The sequence below is a fragment of the Muntiacus reevesi genome, chromosome 6 (genome assembly GCF_963930625.1).
Source record: "Muntiacus reevesi chromosome 6, mMunRee1.1, whole genome shotgun sequence".
Classification (NCBI taxonomy): domain Eukaryota; kingdom Metazoa; phylum Chordata; class Mammalia; order Artiodactyla; family Cervidae; genus Muntiacus; species Muntiacus reevesi.
This window is the reverse complement of record NC_089254.1, coordinates 62,169,208-62,184,419: the sequence shown is the minus strand read 5'-3', so window position 1 is coordinate 62,184,419 and position 15,212 is coordinate 62,169,208. Positions and strand designations below refer to the sequence as shown.

Below are 15,212 nucleotides of genomic sequence, written 5' to 3'. Positions count from 1 at the left end.
AAAGTTAGACTTCTCTCCAATTTGTTAGAAGAGAATTTTATACTCAAACTCAATTAACATAAAATCTAGGAGGATTAAAGGGATTGGTGACACTGAGTGTATCATGTTGTCCCCAGGGGTTCTTATGATTGATTTGCCAGCAGACACGTGAACCGGCAGTGGTTTTGCAGGACTGCTGTGTCACCCTGTGTGACCCCCACGCCTGCTGGGTGGTCCTGGCACGGGGTCAGCATCGCTTCTCCATGTCTCTTTAAATGTGCTAGAAATGTCCATTTTCCGTGCTGCCTAATGCACAGTACACAGAAGTTCAAGTTAACTTGAGCTACCTGCTCCTCAAGTGATTGACAGGTAATAGACTTAGAGGTGTTCATCATTATAAATAACCTTGTAATCAGTAGTCAGCTTTTTCTGTATTTTAGAGTTTAGAGTCAGGCTTTGGGCTGGATTCCTAAATATGGGATTAATGGATCAATGTTTTAAAGCTTTTAGTACAAATAAATTAGGTAAACACTTGCCAAATTATGTTTCTAAGAAAAAATGCCTTTTACTTTTTCTTTGTTTCAGGACAAATATTTATTTTTTTCTTTAATAAAATGTGTTAATTTTTTTTTTCCTTTGGGTTTGTTTCTACCTAAGCTTTGAAAATCCTTCCCTGTTCAGAGTTCTGAGAGCCATCTGACTGTGATAGTTTCTGTGATTGTTTATTTAAAAAATATTTACCCATTATTTTGGTGTTTGATGTGAGATGAGGTTCTGTGTGGCTGCTGACAATTCACTGGAGAAAAGTATGCTTACGTATGCAAGTTCTGGACTATTTCTTCACCCCACAGGCTCATGTGAAAATAAAGATAACGGGATGCTTAGATAGTCACTTTCCTAATATGGAGAATAAGGTTGATTCTTTTCTCATCTGGTTGACTCTTAAGCAATTTGTTTTCTTGACAGTTAGCTTGAAAATGTGCTCCTGTGTTAAAATTAAGGGAGAAGTCCCCTTGAACGGAAATTTCTCTGAGTTATTCTGGTCACTATATAGAAAGATGTTTAAGATGAGGCAGATATTCTTAACAGGGTTTGAGACAACCCTGGCAAGAACAAAATGCTGTCAAATTGATGAAGGCAAACCTTAGCACAGTGGGTCTCCACTGGGCTGGAGGGTTGGGGTATACTTTCCTGCCCTGGGGTCATCTGTCCATATCTGGAGATATTTGATTTGTCACAGTTGGAGATGAATTATCTGGCCTGAAATTTCAGTGTTGCTGACATGGAGACACCTTTTTTTAGAACATATCTGTACAAGATTTGATTTTGAGCAGATCACCCTAGCTCTGTGAAGACTCCTAGCTAGGCCAGAGTCAGATGTGAGTTGGGATGGAGAGGGTGGGCTGGTGGAGGTCAGATGGTAGAAGTTCTGGAATGTTGCTGGAGCGGAGGAGGTTGGATCCATTCCACTGGGCAGCATGAGGCACTGGAGGCCCTGAGCTGGGGTACGCCTCATTTGTCCTTCCAGGACATCCACTGTAGCACAATGAATGAAAGAGTGGTCTCTCTTCACCTAAGCAGGGCAGACCCTGGATGCTGGCATCCCACTGCTGGGGTTCTGGGTACGTAGATGTCCACAGTTCACTTTAGAAATGTTAATAGATGCTAAGCCGAGCATCTTCCACGCGTCTCTCACTATTCACTCTCCATCCTTCTTCATTCTCTTGTGAACGCCAGAAGACTAACTTATGTGGACTATGTTAGTGGCTCCCTTGCCCTCTGGAATTTGCTGGCTACTGAAGGGTGGTAGGAAAGATAGGTCTGGGTGTTTGCTCTTCAGCTCCTTGTCTGTTGACAGTTGAGGAAGCCCTGTCTGTACAGCTCTGCCTTGGGTCTAGGGTGGACAATGGCTCCTCCCTGCTATTCCCCCTGGAGAACTTGGATGCTTGCTTTTGTGTATTAATTTAGCTGGGCCCTGGGGCTCAGATCTGTGGTCAAACACTATTCTGCATGTTTCTGGGAGAGTGTTCTTAGATGAGATTAACATTAAAATTGGTGAACTTTGAGCAAAACAGATTGTGTTCCATAATGTGCGTGGGTTCCATCCAATCAGCTGAAGTCCTGAATAGAAGGACTGACCTCCTCTGAGCAAGAGGGAATTTTGCCAGCAGATGGTTCTCAGACTTGAACTGGCCATTGAATTGGCTCTTTCTGGGTCTCCAACCTGCTGGTTCATCTTGCAGTTTTTGGACTTGTCTGCCTCCATGACACTCCAGAACTGTGTGAGCCAACCCTTTAAATCTTTCTGTATGTATATTTGCATCCCTGGTAGCTCGGATGGTAACGAATCTGCCTGCAATGAGGAGACCTGGGTTCAGTCCCTGGGTTGGGAAGATCCCCTGGAGAAGGGAATGGCCACCCACTCCAGTATTCTTGCCTGGAGGATTCCATGGACCGAGGAGCCTAGTGGGCTACGGTCCATGGGGTTGCCAAGAGTCAACATGTATGAGCAGCTAACACACACACACACCCCACAGCCTGTTGGTTCTGCTTCTCTGGAGGGCCCTGAGTAACTAGACTAATTAGGTTATAAAACTGATTCTGAGAAAGATTAAACAATTGTCCCAATGCCCTTCACCAAGAGCGTAATCTCTGCCTTCCTGGACAAAGAACAGGAGCCCCAGGCCTAGATCTGGACAAGGTTCTGGCTGGAGTGTTCAGAGAGCCCGTCCTGAGAGCAAAGCCTGTAAGTTCAAGGCTGACTGGGAGCCTCCCCTGCATGTTTGGTTCTGCCTGGATGACTTGCTCTGGGAAGGCAGATGGGTCAGACGGCTGGGCTGAGAAGAAGATGACCTGGGAAGACAGCCCAGGGCTGTGTTTAGGGTGGCCTGGAAGCCACAGTGAAGTGTGACTTCCAACAGGCTGTCTGGGGTCCAGGCTTGGGGCCATCTCTCAGCCTGCAGGGCTAGGCTGTTCTCTGATTTCTGTCTCCCTAACCCTCCTACTCCTCCAGGGCTAGTGGCCTCTTAACTTTCTCCCACCCTCCTCACCAGGACATTCCCCCCACTGTTCCCCAATCAAGTGTGCTGAGTGACCTTATGGCCATGAGAGCCCAGAGGCCACTGCCCAATCACCGTGTCAGCATGAGAGGATTATCTTATCTTTGAGAGGCAGGCAGATGCCCAGAAACATCTTACAGATGGCTCGATTGAGGCCCTTGGAGGCTGAGGGTCTTGCCGGCGAGTCTGTGACAGGATTGAGACCCTACCCAGCACTCCTGACTCCCCGTGTAGGACTTTTCCAGAACCTGGTTACCCACACCCTGACCCCGCCACAGTACCCCTGTTTGGCACTGGTGATCGGGCAGGGCTGGGTTTGGCAAACTGGGTGGCCTTCCTCGCCTCACCCCGAAGTCTTAGGGGCTGACGGAGAGTGTTTGGGAACAGGCACTGTCCTCTCCCCACAGCATTTCCTGCTTTCTCGTCCAGCACTCCGCTCCAGGACACCCTCTTGCAAAATATGTGCTTGAAGAGAGGGGCAGGGCCCCACCAGCCCCCCACTTCAACCCCACTCCCTGAAGCCCCAGAGAAGACCAATTTTCCACCTCAGCTAGCCACCCGGAAACCTCCCCCATCCTGCATCCCGCCTGGTGGAGAGATGCTCAAAGGGCTGCGGAGAAGGGTGAAGGAGGGCTCTCTCTGCCCACTGGCCAAAGGCCTTGTGATGAAACTCCAGGTTAGATTTGAACCTCTCAGCCATGGACAAGAGGTCGCAGTCAAAGCCATGGTAGGGAGGGTTAGGTAGCAGATGGCCAGGTAGTCCCCCTGGGTGGGAAGTGCTTTTAGTACCAGAGGTCCCCGTGAGGCTGCCCTCCATGGAGGCCCTGGGTATGCGCCTCCCATGACACGGCTTCAGAGTCTTGACTCTGTGTGTTAAAGACAAGGAAGCCTCTGGGCAATGAAATATTGCTAAATGTTTCACGTATGGGTGCCGCTAAGTCGCTTCAGTTGTGTCCGACTCTTTGCGACCCTATGGACTATAGCCTGCCAGGCTCCTCTGTCCGTGGGATTCTCCAGGCAAGAATACTGGAGTGGATTGCCATGCCCTGCTCCAGGGGATCTTCCCAACCCAGGCAGGGATGGAACCTGTGTCTCCGTGTCTCCTGCATTGGCAGGCAGGTTCTTTACCACTAGCACCACCTGGGAAACCCTCTTAAATGTTTCACAGCCAGCTCTAAAAAAAGAAAAGTGCTGGTTTGCGGTGACTGCCAGATTCCACACTGTAAATACTCCCACCGTGGTTGATTTTAAGCTCCCAGCGGCTGAACAACTGGCTCACAAAATTCCCAGAAAATTAACCATCGGCTCTCATGAGCTGTACAGGTCAGAATGAGTACACCGTGGCTTCCAGATGAGGGCTGGCAGAGTGAACAAGCAAAAGTATAGGATGCCCAGTTAGTTAAATTTTAGATAAGCAAAATATGTTTTTAAAGGATAATTGTGTTCCCCAATTTGCATAGGACATATTATCTAAGCCTTAATTGTCCCTCTGAAAGTCAAATATAACTAAGCGTTCTTTATTCCATCTGGCAGCTGTACCCCAGCCCCTAATGGAAGGAGGCACAACCCAGGAGTCAGGGCTGCTGCTAACACAGGAGGTGCCTTTGTGCAAATTAAGGGAAGGTGCTCCCACAGACAGGCAGGCAGACAGACAGACAGACAGATATTGTAGAAAGGTGCCATCTGTGCTGATTAATTGGGAAAGAAATGTTCCCTCTGTCTCTGGAAGAACTATGAAAAGCAGGTGCCCCTCTGGGCAGACCAATTAGAGAAAGCTGTCCTTTCCCTCAGGCTGACTTGGTCCTAGCCTTGAGTGCCCTGCAGTCTCCTTTTCCCTGGAGACTACACCTCTGGGTGAGGTAAAACCAGCTTAGCTGGACACAGTGACCCGGACAAGAGTCAGGAGACCCAGATTCGGGTGTTGACTCTGCCATTTGTTGGCTGGGTGAACTTAGGTGAGTCTTTTCCCTTCCCTGGGCCTCATATTTCCTTTCTATGAACTTGGAGACATGGAACCTAATCTAATAATCTACAAAGAAGTTCTGAGAGCAGAAAATCATTGATGTGAAAGTGCTTTGAAATGAAAAGGCTTGGTACAAACTGAATATGGGCTTTATTTCCCCAAATAAGAGTTGGAACATGAAAAAATAAATTAATAATAAAAAAAGAAAGTAGGGACGTAAGTGGAAAGTTAAAAAAAAAAGGAGTTGGAATAGCCCTTTGAAATTAGTACAATCTGTTTGTCATACAGCCAGGAAAGGGGTCCTGAGAGGGTAAGTGACTTGCCCAGAGACATACAGCAAACTGGTGACAGAGTTGGAGTGAGAATCGGGTTTCCTGACTCCTGGTCCAGTGTACCTTCCACCCCACTAGGTGTTCCCACAGGTTTGGAAGGGCATGGGTCTCTCCTAGGACAGGCTTGGTCAGCAACAGCAGTCCTGGCTGTTTCTGACATGCGTGTCTATTTGAGCAGACCACTCTCTGTACCTGCCTCAGACCCCTTTCACATGTTCTTCAGTGGGATCTGCTGGGAATTGGATGAGAGCCTGCTCTTAAAGCTCAACGAGTCTGTCTCTCCCATGCCCTTTCTAGATGCTCTGTCCTTAATGTGACAGCTGCTTCTCAGACACTAATGGGAAAACTCAGAGGAGGTGTATACCATACGATGGCTGCAGGTATCCTGCCCAAGCCCTGAAGAGAAAGGGGCTCCCGACCCTCCTCGGGTTCTGCCTGCTCTGTGAATTCTCTGTCTCACGTTGCGCTCACCAGGCTCATCCCGGGCGAGGTTTATCCCTTGCCACTTCTCCTTAGAGGCAGTTTCTGTTTGGAATCTTCCTTGCTTTTTCCTCTAATCCACCTCCATGAGTTGCTCTGCATGAATTGTGCATGTTCAGCCCCCACCCTGCCCTTTATGAGTTGCTCATTATACCAAGACTGAACTCCTTCAGCGCAGGCACTGAAGGAGAGAGAAAGATAACACAAATACAGATCTTATGCTAATGTTAATAACTCGTACCCTCATAGCTCATATTAAGTGTCAGCCACTTTAAAAAAATTATTTTTTATAATTATGGTAAAATACACATGTCATGAAATTTATCATAACTGTTTTAAGTGCACAGTTGAGTTGTATCAGGTATACTCACATTGTACAATCATCACCGGCATCTACATTCATAAAATGCTTTTCAGTTTCACAAACTGAAACTCCATACTCATTAGAAGACAACTTCCCATGTAACCAAGCAAGACCCTATGGGGCCTTCCAGGCATAGATCACTCTCCCATATCCTCTGCTTTATTTCTTCTTTGAAGTACCAGATAACAGCATCTGATGAGTATTAACTCATTTCCTGAGTTGTTTTGCAGATGCTAAAACCACCACCAGATGGAAGAAATTAGCTACTTGAAGCCTGTGAACATGTAGCCCCCAGACCTACTGGCCCCTAAAGACTGATGATGTTAACCCCTACAACACCATCCCGTTACCACACCATCAACCAACCTGAGAATTATGCACAAGCTGTCTTACATATCCTGGGACTCCTTCCTCACCCTCCCTTCCCTGAAACTCTTTAGGGAATTTGAGAGTCTTGAGCACCAGCTGCCTTGGACTCATTTGAAAAGACCCTGATGCCAGGAAAGATTGAGGGCAGGAGGAGAAGGGGACGACAGAGGATGAGATGGTTGGATGGCATCATCAACTCAATGAACATGAGTTTGGGTAAACTCTGGGAGTTGGTGATGGACAGGGAGGCCTGGCATGCTGTAGTCCATGGGGTCGCAGAGAGTCAGACACAACTGAGCGACTGAACTGAACCTAACTGCCTTGAACTCCTTGCTTGGTGCCCTGCAAAAAATGCTGCACTTTTCTTTACCACTTAACCTGGTTTCAGTAGATTGACTTTACTGCTTGGTTAATGTTGGATCAGTCAACTTTCTTTACTGTAAAGTGACTATTTTCCCCTTTGTAATACAGAAATATCTTACAGACAGATACTTTTGAGACTATAAAAAATATCCCACTTCTCACCAAATTTTACCCACCAGTTTTAGCACCCATTAATGTTTTTTTTCCTTTTTGGCTGTGCTGAGTGGCAAGCAGGATCTTAGTTCTGGACTAGGAATCGAACCCGTGCCCCCCTGGATTGGAAGTTCAGAGTCTTAACCACTGGATGGCTAGGGAAGTTCCCATTAATGATTCTTTCTTGCCTGAGTGAACTATTATTATGCTAGTTGTCAAATGGCGATTTGTTAATTCTATCATTTTCCTATTCAATACATTTATTAGTTGACATAAAAATGTATAAGGAGCTTTCTTTCTTTCTTCTGATTTGTTTCCTACTGTAAATATGGACTCATGGATTCTTCTTTTATTCCATAGGTTATGATCTACATTATTGTTATCACTTCCTTTGATGTAAAGATTTGGCCAGTAGGAGTCCCTTTAAGTTGGTTGTGTATTCTCTGACATGTCCCCATCATTCTTGGAGCACTTCTTACTAAGTTGCTCTTGTTTGTCACTCTCGAATTAACCTAATGCTAACCAAAATAATCAGGCACAGGAGTAAACGCAAAGAACTGAGGGCTCTTGGCTGCCTTCTTTTGCTTTGGTTCCTGAGACCCATCATGAGAAACACTGGGCTGGATGAAGCCCAAGCTGGAATCAAGATAGCCGGGAGAAATATCAATAATCTCAGATGCGCAGATGACACCACCTTTATGGCAGAAAGAGAAGAACTAAAGAGCCTCTTGATGAAAGTGAAAAAGGAGAGTGAAAAAGTTGGCTTAAAACTCAACATTCAGAAAACTAAGATCATGGCATCCGGTCCCATCACTTCATGGCAAATAGATGGGGAAACAGTGGAAACAGTGACAGACTTTATTTTTCTGGGCTCCAAAATCACTGCAGATGATAACTGCAGCCATGAAATTAAAAGATGCTTGCTCCTTGGAAGAAAAGTTATGACCAACCTAGACAGCATAATAAAAAGCAGAGACATTATTTTGCCAACAAAGGTTCATCTAGTCAAAGCTATGGTTTTTCCAGTAGTCATGTATGGATGTGAGAGTTGGACTGTGAAGAAAGCTGAGCACCGAAAAATTGATGCTTTTGAAATGTGGTGTTGGAGGAGATTCTTGAGAGTTCCTTGGACAGCAAGGAGATCCAACCAGTCCATCCTAAAGGAAATCAATCCTGAATATTCATTGGAAGGACTGATGCTGAAGCTGAAACTCCAATACTTTGGTCACCTGATGTGAAGAACTGGCTCACTGAAAAAGATCCTGATGCTGGGAGAGACTGAAGGCGGGAGGAGAAGGGGCTGACAGAGGATGGGATAGTTGGATGGCATCACTGACTCAATGGACATGAGTTTGAGCAAGCTCCAGGAGTTGGTGACGGACAGGGAAGCCTGACCTGCTATGCTGAAGTCATGTTTCTTGCAAATTTTATGATTTTTTGGTTTACATTGTTTTAAGTTTACACAGAGATCTGTTGTATGTAATCTTTTGGGGGTTAACTTTTTCACTCACCATTCTATTGTGAAGCCCACTGAATAGTTCACTGAATTTCTGAGTAGGCAAATAATATGACTGCTAATTAGTAGTGAGGCAATGCTTGTCTTTACTACGGCTGGTTTTAGGCTAGCAAGTGGCATGAAGAAATTGTGATTGCATGCTCTAGAGCTCTTGTTTATTTATTGGCTCCAGGGGTGGATCCCCATTTATGGAACTTGGAAAGGCATTAAAAAATGATTATTATTGGTATTTATAATGATTTCTCTGGAAGAGGAAATAGCAATCACTCCAGTATTCTTGCTTGGAAAATCCCATGGACAGAGGAGCCTGGTGGGCTGCAGCCCAAGGGGTTGCAAAAAGCCGGACATGACTTAGCTACTGAGTATAAATGATTCGGTGTTTATTTTGATGATGTTTTTGTCACATCTCTGCATGTTCATTATAAGGAGTCATTTTTGAGGACCTCAACCACCACTCACATTCTGGCAGAAGAGCTAAACTGTCTTACAGTTCTTTGTGGGCTTCTCCAACTGACAAGAGCACAATGTGAAAAAGTCAGGATGACTGGCTGGGATCAGTTGTAAGAAATGGGATATATGATGCAACCTACTCCCTCCCCCAGATTGCTGGCAGGACACCTTTCACCCTTCCCCTACTGAGCAGATTGTCCCCTTTTATGTGGCATTTTAAAGTTATTTCAGGAGGCTCGGTGGTAAAGAATCCACCTACCAATGCAGGAGATGCAGGAGACACAGGTTCAATCCCTTGGTCAGGAAGACACCCTGGAGCAGGAAATGGCAACTTACTCCAGTATTCTTGCCTGGAAAATTCCATGGACAGTGGAGCCTGAAGGACTGCAGTCTATGGGGTCACAAAGAGTCAGATAAGACTGAGCAACTGAGCATGACATGCAAAGTTATCTCAAGGTAATTGTATCCCTAGGACTCAGCTATGTGTCTGGAAAAATAATGCATTCCTGGGCTTCTCCTGCTTAACCATTCCATTTCAGTGTGTTTAAAAAAATAAAAAAGTACCACAGTCAGGAAAATATAACACACACACACTGATATGTCTAGCTTAAAATTTACCTGTATTACTGATTGTTGTAATTGCCTCCTAACTCTTCTCTCTGTTTCCCCACTGACCCCTCTACAGTTAATTCTCAACATCAAAGCCAGGGAGATCCTGTTAAAGCCTGCTCAAAAACCAATTTAGGAGACTTCTGTGGTCGAGTTAAGAATTTGTCTGCCAATGCAGGGCACAGGGGTTTACCCCCTGGTCCAGGAAGATCTTGCATGTGGTACAGCAACTAAGCCCATGTACCACAACTACTGAGCTGGCCTGCTGCAACTACTGAAGCAACAAGAGAAGCCACTGCAATGAGGAACTCATGCACCACAAGGAAAAGTAGCCCCTGATGGCCACAATAGGGAAAGCCCGCGCACAGCAACCAAGATCCAGAGCAGCCATAAATAAATAATTAACAAAAAGAAACCAAACAAGGCCCAATTCCGAGTAAAAGCCCATGTCCTTCTGCAGTCACAGGCTTTCATCGTGGGTCCTGTTGCCCCATTCCCTCCTGGCCTCCCTGTTTCACAAGCACTCAGGCTTGATGCAGTCTCAGGACATTTATACTTGCTGCTGCTTCTACCTGGAGAGCTCTGCTCTGAGCATCTGTGTGGCTTTTATCCTTTCTTCTGTTTTTTTGCTGAAATACTGTTGTTGTTGTTCAGTTGCTAAGTCATGTCTGTCTCTTTTGGGGCCCTCCAGGCTCCGCTGTCCATGGGATTTCCCAGGTGAGAATACTAGAGTGGGTAGCCATTTCTTTTTCCAGGGGATCTTCCTGACCCAGGGATCGACCGGCGTCTCCTGCATTGGCAGGCGGTTTCTTTACCACTGAGCCACCAGGGAAGCCCGTGTGACCTTTAGCACAATCTTAACCTCTCTGAATCTCAGTGTCTTGTTTTTAAAGCATAGGCCAATAGTGACCACCTGGACTGGAGGCTGCAGGATTAAAGACGTGATAATGTATGTAAATTCTTGCTGTTCAGTAACTGGCAGTGTCCTTATGGGAAAGCAGGCACCAGGGAGGCCAGGGACTCATCCTTTAAGTTCAGCACCATGTCAGCAGAAAGCCCTGGGCCTCTTTTTCCTCGCAGCCCGGGCCAACGGAGGTTAGTCAGCCTGTGGGAACCCAGAAGGTGGAGGTCCTGGGGTTAGACCTCTAGGGGCCACTTCACTGTGGCTTTACTCCTTTAGGAATCAGGAGGCAGGCACTCTCCCCCATTCACACCTTGAGAGGTGGGGACTCAGACTGGAACAGGAACTTGATCCAGGAAACCCAGATGGACAAGGCCAGTGCCAGGACGCACAAGTCGGGAGCCCGCGGCCTGGTCCCTGGGATGCGCTGGGTTTGTGCCTTCTGGATTCTGCTTCCCGCTCTCAGAGCAAGTTTGAAGGATGCTCCTCCCCTTTCCTCCCGCCTTCCCAACCGGCTCACTCCCAGGGGAGGGGCGGAGTTCCCCGGCCCTGCTGACACCGTCGCCACGGCAACGCGGCCATACTGGCCGCAACGGACCCGGGGTCTGGGTCTGCGGCGCTGCGGCCTCGCGGCCAAAGCGGAGCATGGACAGCCTCTTCGTGGAGGAGGTGGCGGCCTCCCTGGTCAGGGAGTTTCTCAGCAGAAAGGTACGTGGCGCCGCCCTTTCAGTTCTGGGAAGTTGCTTGATTGCGTGGGGGAGCAGTCTGGAGACTCTCCGGCTCTGGAGACCTTTTGGGATGGAGCCCTTCCCTTGCCCGCGGCCCGCCCTGGAGATGCCTGCTGTGAGAGCCCCTTTCCCCGGGCTTTGGGAACTACATTTCCCAGGAGCCATTTCTGTCTCCGCTCACTTCCTGCAAGCAGGGACAGGACCGCGGCCGCCCTTAGAGGGATCTCTCTCTTCCCGGCTCGCGAAGCCCGGGCCTGCGCCCTCCTCATCTTCCTAAAGTTCCCGAGGCACTGGGAGCCCAGCAGGCCAGCACGGCTGCCCGACTCTGATGTAATCAAACTTACATCCCACTAGGAAAGAACTTCCTCCCAAAGGGAACCCAGAGGGCTAAAAAAAGTTCTTGCCAGTCAAACCCTTTAGTCCTGTTCATCAATGGGAAGTTCAATCGAGGGAGGTCGTTTTAAGTTCTATTATCTTGTATCCGGCTTCCCTGGTGGCTCAGCTGGTAAGAATCCACCTGCAATGCAAGAGACCCCGGTTCGGTTCCTGGGTGGGGAAGATACCCTGGAGAAGGGATAGGCTACCCACTCCTGTAGCCTATCCCTACCTAGCCTATCCCTTGGGCTTCCCTGATGGCTCAGACGGTAAAGAATCTGCCTGCAATGCGGGAGACCTGGATTTCGATCCCTGGGTTGGGAAGATCCCCTGGAGGAGGTCGTGGCGACCCATTCCAGTATTCTTGCCTGGAGCCTCCCATGGACAGAGGAGCCTGGCCGGCTGCAATCCATGCGGTGGCAAAGAGTCTGACACGACTGAGCGACTAAGCACAGCGGAGCACATTATCTTGTGCTGGGAGAGTTTTCAGAGAACTCAGAAATTGGGGAGGTCCTTGGCTGTCACCTGTCCTGACAGTGGAGATGAAAGCGGGCTGGGGAAGAGGTTGCTGGGAGTTAAACACCATGTATAGTAGGAGTGTAGGGAGCGAACCCATCGCTCTTACACACAAGGTCTCCTGGAGAAGGGAATGGCCACCCACTCCAGTATTCTTGCCTGGGAAATCCCTTGGACAGAGGAGCCTGGCAGGCTACAGTCCATGGGGTCGCAGAGTCTGACATAACTTAGTGACTAAACAACAACAGAAGAGGAATAATAAGACCTGCCCATGGCAGATTTATAGTGAAGATTAATAATGATCTACAGACAGGTTCCAGCCACTGTATCTGGCACATAGTAGACATTCGACATCTCTGATGTGCCCCTGTTTTGAAAGTGTCTTTCTTTGCTTTTCGAAAATGTATTTTTATTTAAAATGCAGTGTGGCCTCAACTGTATCAGCTCTGTTTTTATGACTAATTGACCCACCATCACCTAGCCCTGGCTACACACAGGTTATCAATGATACACCCTGTGAGGATGACCACTGCCATTGTTTAAGTCTGGACTACCAAGAGGAACTCCCCGAGAGTCTTCCCCATGTCTGTCCTCCCTTGAGTGGAAACGAAATCCAAAATCCTCACCTGATGTTTGAGGCTCCCCTGTAGCCTGACCCCAGCTTACCAGTCTAGTTTCATTTCCAGCTTCTCTCACATGCTTTCCCCTATTCCACCCACATTCCATCCCAAGTCCCATTTCCTTCAAGAGGTCTCAGGTACCTGTGGCTGGAAGAACTGACTCGTTTGTCTGTGGTCTGCTCATGAGCACTCATGTTATAGTTTATGCATCTGCCTGTCTCACCCACTAGACAGGTTCACATTGCTGATACTGAACTGGGCAGAGCCTTTGCAGTTATCTGGTTCACCTGGCTTCCTCTCTTCCTTCTGACTTTTCGTCGGGAGACACTAAACCCCAAGAGGAGAAAGGAGTCTGTTACCCACAGTCACTCAGAAAGGCATGGAAGCTGGGACTGCAGCCCAGATCAGCTTTCTGCTCTGGGGCAGAGACTGTGGACTGTCCCTGCGGCTTGGTGCAAAGCAGGTACCTACCTACCTAACCAAGGGAGTTCTCATCCTGAGGTGAGGTACCTTCCAGGTGCCTGTTTATTTTCTCAAACCCTCGTAACAGTGCTGAAATACATTATAATTATTCCCTTTCACAAAAGACTATGATAAGACTGGGAGCTGAATAAACTTGCCTGGGGTGAGCAGGTCAGATCATGCCACTCCTCTGCCCAAACCGTGCCCCCCATATGTTTCTTTTGCAATTAGAATAAATCCCAGGGAAGGCCTTGCCCGGGCCTCCCAGGCTCCCTACAACCTGGCTGCCAGCTCCCCCTTGAACCTTACCTTCTACTGCTGCTTCCTTTACCCTCCATCCTACATCATGCCCAGCTATGCTGGCCTCCTCCAAGTGTGATCCCTCCACAGGGAGAATCAGGACAGTCTCCTGGCAGTGGCAGGATCCACCAGGCTCGTGCCCCAGCTGCATTCTCCTGCAAGAACATGTCCTAGCCTGCCTCTGCCGCCTCTTGCAGGTGGTCATGCCTTAAGCTTGTCGTTTCCATAATCCCAGTTCCAAGTATCCCATCATCCTCACTTCCAGCTCATTCCCAGCAGCAGTCCAATATAAACTATTCTTCAGCCTCACTCGCATCTCCATTCCACTGTTTTTGCCAACTTTTCATGGTCCCTCAGCCCTCTTGTGGCCTCTCCCCACATCTTACCCATACATCACCCTTCAACACCCCACTCAGCTCCCGTGTCTGTCTCTCCCTTCTTTGTATTTGGCCTCCTCCTTGCTTGCACTGCGGAGCTGAATGAGGCTGGGGAAAAGCACACCGTTATGTTGATGGTTTCACCATCAATTCGTGGTCTCTCACTCCTGTGATGCCTCAGAGATGCCTGCCCACCTGGTTATACTTCTCCAGTCTTGTTCTTAGTCACTCAGTTGTTTCTGACTCTTTGCAACCCCATGGACTGTAGCCTGCCGGGCTCCTCTGTCCATGGGATTTCCCAGGCAAGAATACTGGAGTGGGTTGCCATTTCCTTCTCTAGTCTCCAGTCTTAGATGGACATTTCACACATCTCTCTCCTCAAGCTCCAAAGCCCCTTCTCCCTCTTAATTTCACTAAGAAAATAGAAGCATTCATGAGAAAACTCCATCATGCCCTACAGTAACAAACCCTCTTGGGCCTGAACCATTTGCCCCATCCTCCCTCCTGTTCTTGGGAATGAGTTCGCCATCCTCTGGGTAAGGCCAAGCCCTCCCCGTGTGCCTGTTGCCTCTGTGTGCTCCAGGACACTGGTGCAGTTACCATCCCCTCTCTGTATTGTATCATACATTTTTGCCTTCTCTACTGGATTGGTCCTATCAACATGTAAACATGCTCCTACAAAGTCCATCTTGACCCCCAAGCCCCTCCCGCTACTAGTCTATTTTTCTTCTCCCTTTTATAGCAAAACTGTATGAAAGGACTATGTATGCTCTGATTCTAATTCTTCTCCCTGTTTTCTCAAACTTTAATCAGGCTTTTGTCCCCCTCAATCCATGGAGACAGCACTTGTCAGTTTCATCAGTGACTTCTTATTTTTAGTCTTTACATTTATTGGTCTAACAATTGTGTTGAACTCAGCTGGTTATGTCCTTCGTGGAAGCTCGTTCCCCTTGGCTCCTGGAGATCACCTCCTTTTGGTTTTCCTTCTGTACTTCTCTGGTCACTCTTTCTCGGGTTCTTGGCAAATTTCCTGTGGCTTCCTAAGCTGTGCATGGGAAAGTTGCTCAGTTGTGACCGACTCTTTGCAACCCCATAGACTGTAGCCTGCCAGGCTCCTCTGTCCGTGGAACTCTCCAGGCCAGAATACTGGAGTGTGTAGCCTTTCCCTTCTCCAGGGGATCTTCCCAACCCAGGGGTCAAACCCAGGTCTCCCTCATTGCAGGCAGATTCTTCAGCTAAGCCACAAGGAAAGCCCAAGAATACTGGAGTGGGTAGCCTATCCCTTCTCCAGCAACT

The 15,212-nt window shown here is 47.9% G+C and overlaps 1 protein-coding gene across 2 annotated transcripts in view; it reads left to right on the top strand.

The window, feature by feature from the left end:
* The first annotated feature begins 11,111 nt into the window (after positions 1-11,111).
* MINDY4 (MINDY lysine 48 deubiquitinase 4) overlaps positions 11,112-15,212 on the top strand; it is a 112,420-nt gene continuing 108,319 nt past the window's right edge. For both annotated transcript variants that reach the window (XM_065938924.1, XM_065938925.1), the window contains exon 1: positions 11,112-11,246. In XM_065938924.1, the coding sequence (XP_065794996.1) occupies positions 11,184-11,246 (63 nt within the window). In that variant the 5' untranslated portion in view covers positions 11,112-11,183. The remainder of the gene's footprint in view (positions 11,247-15,212) is intronic.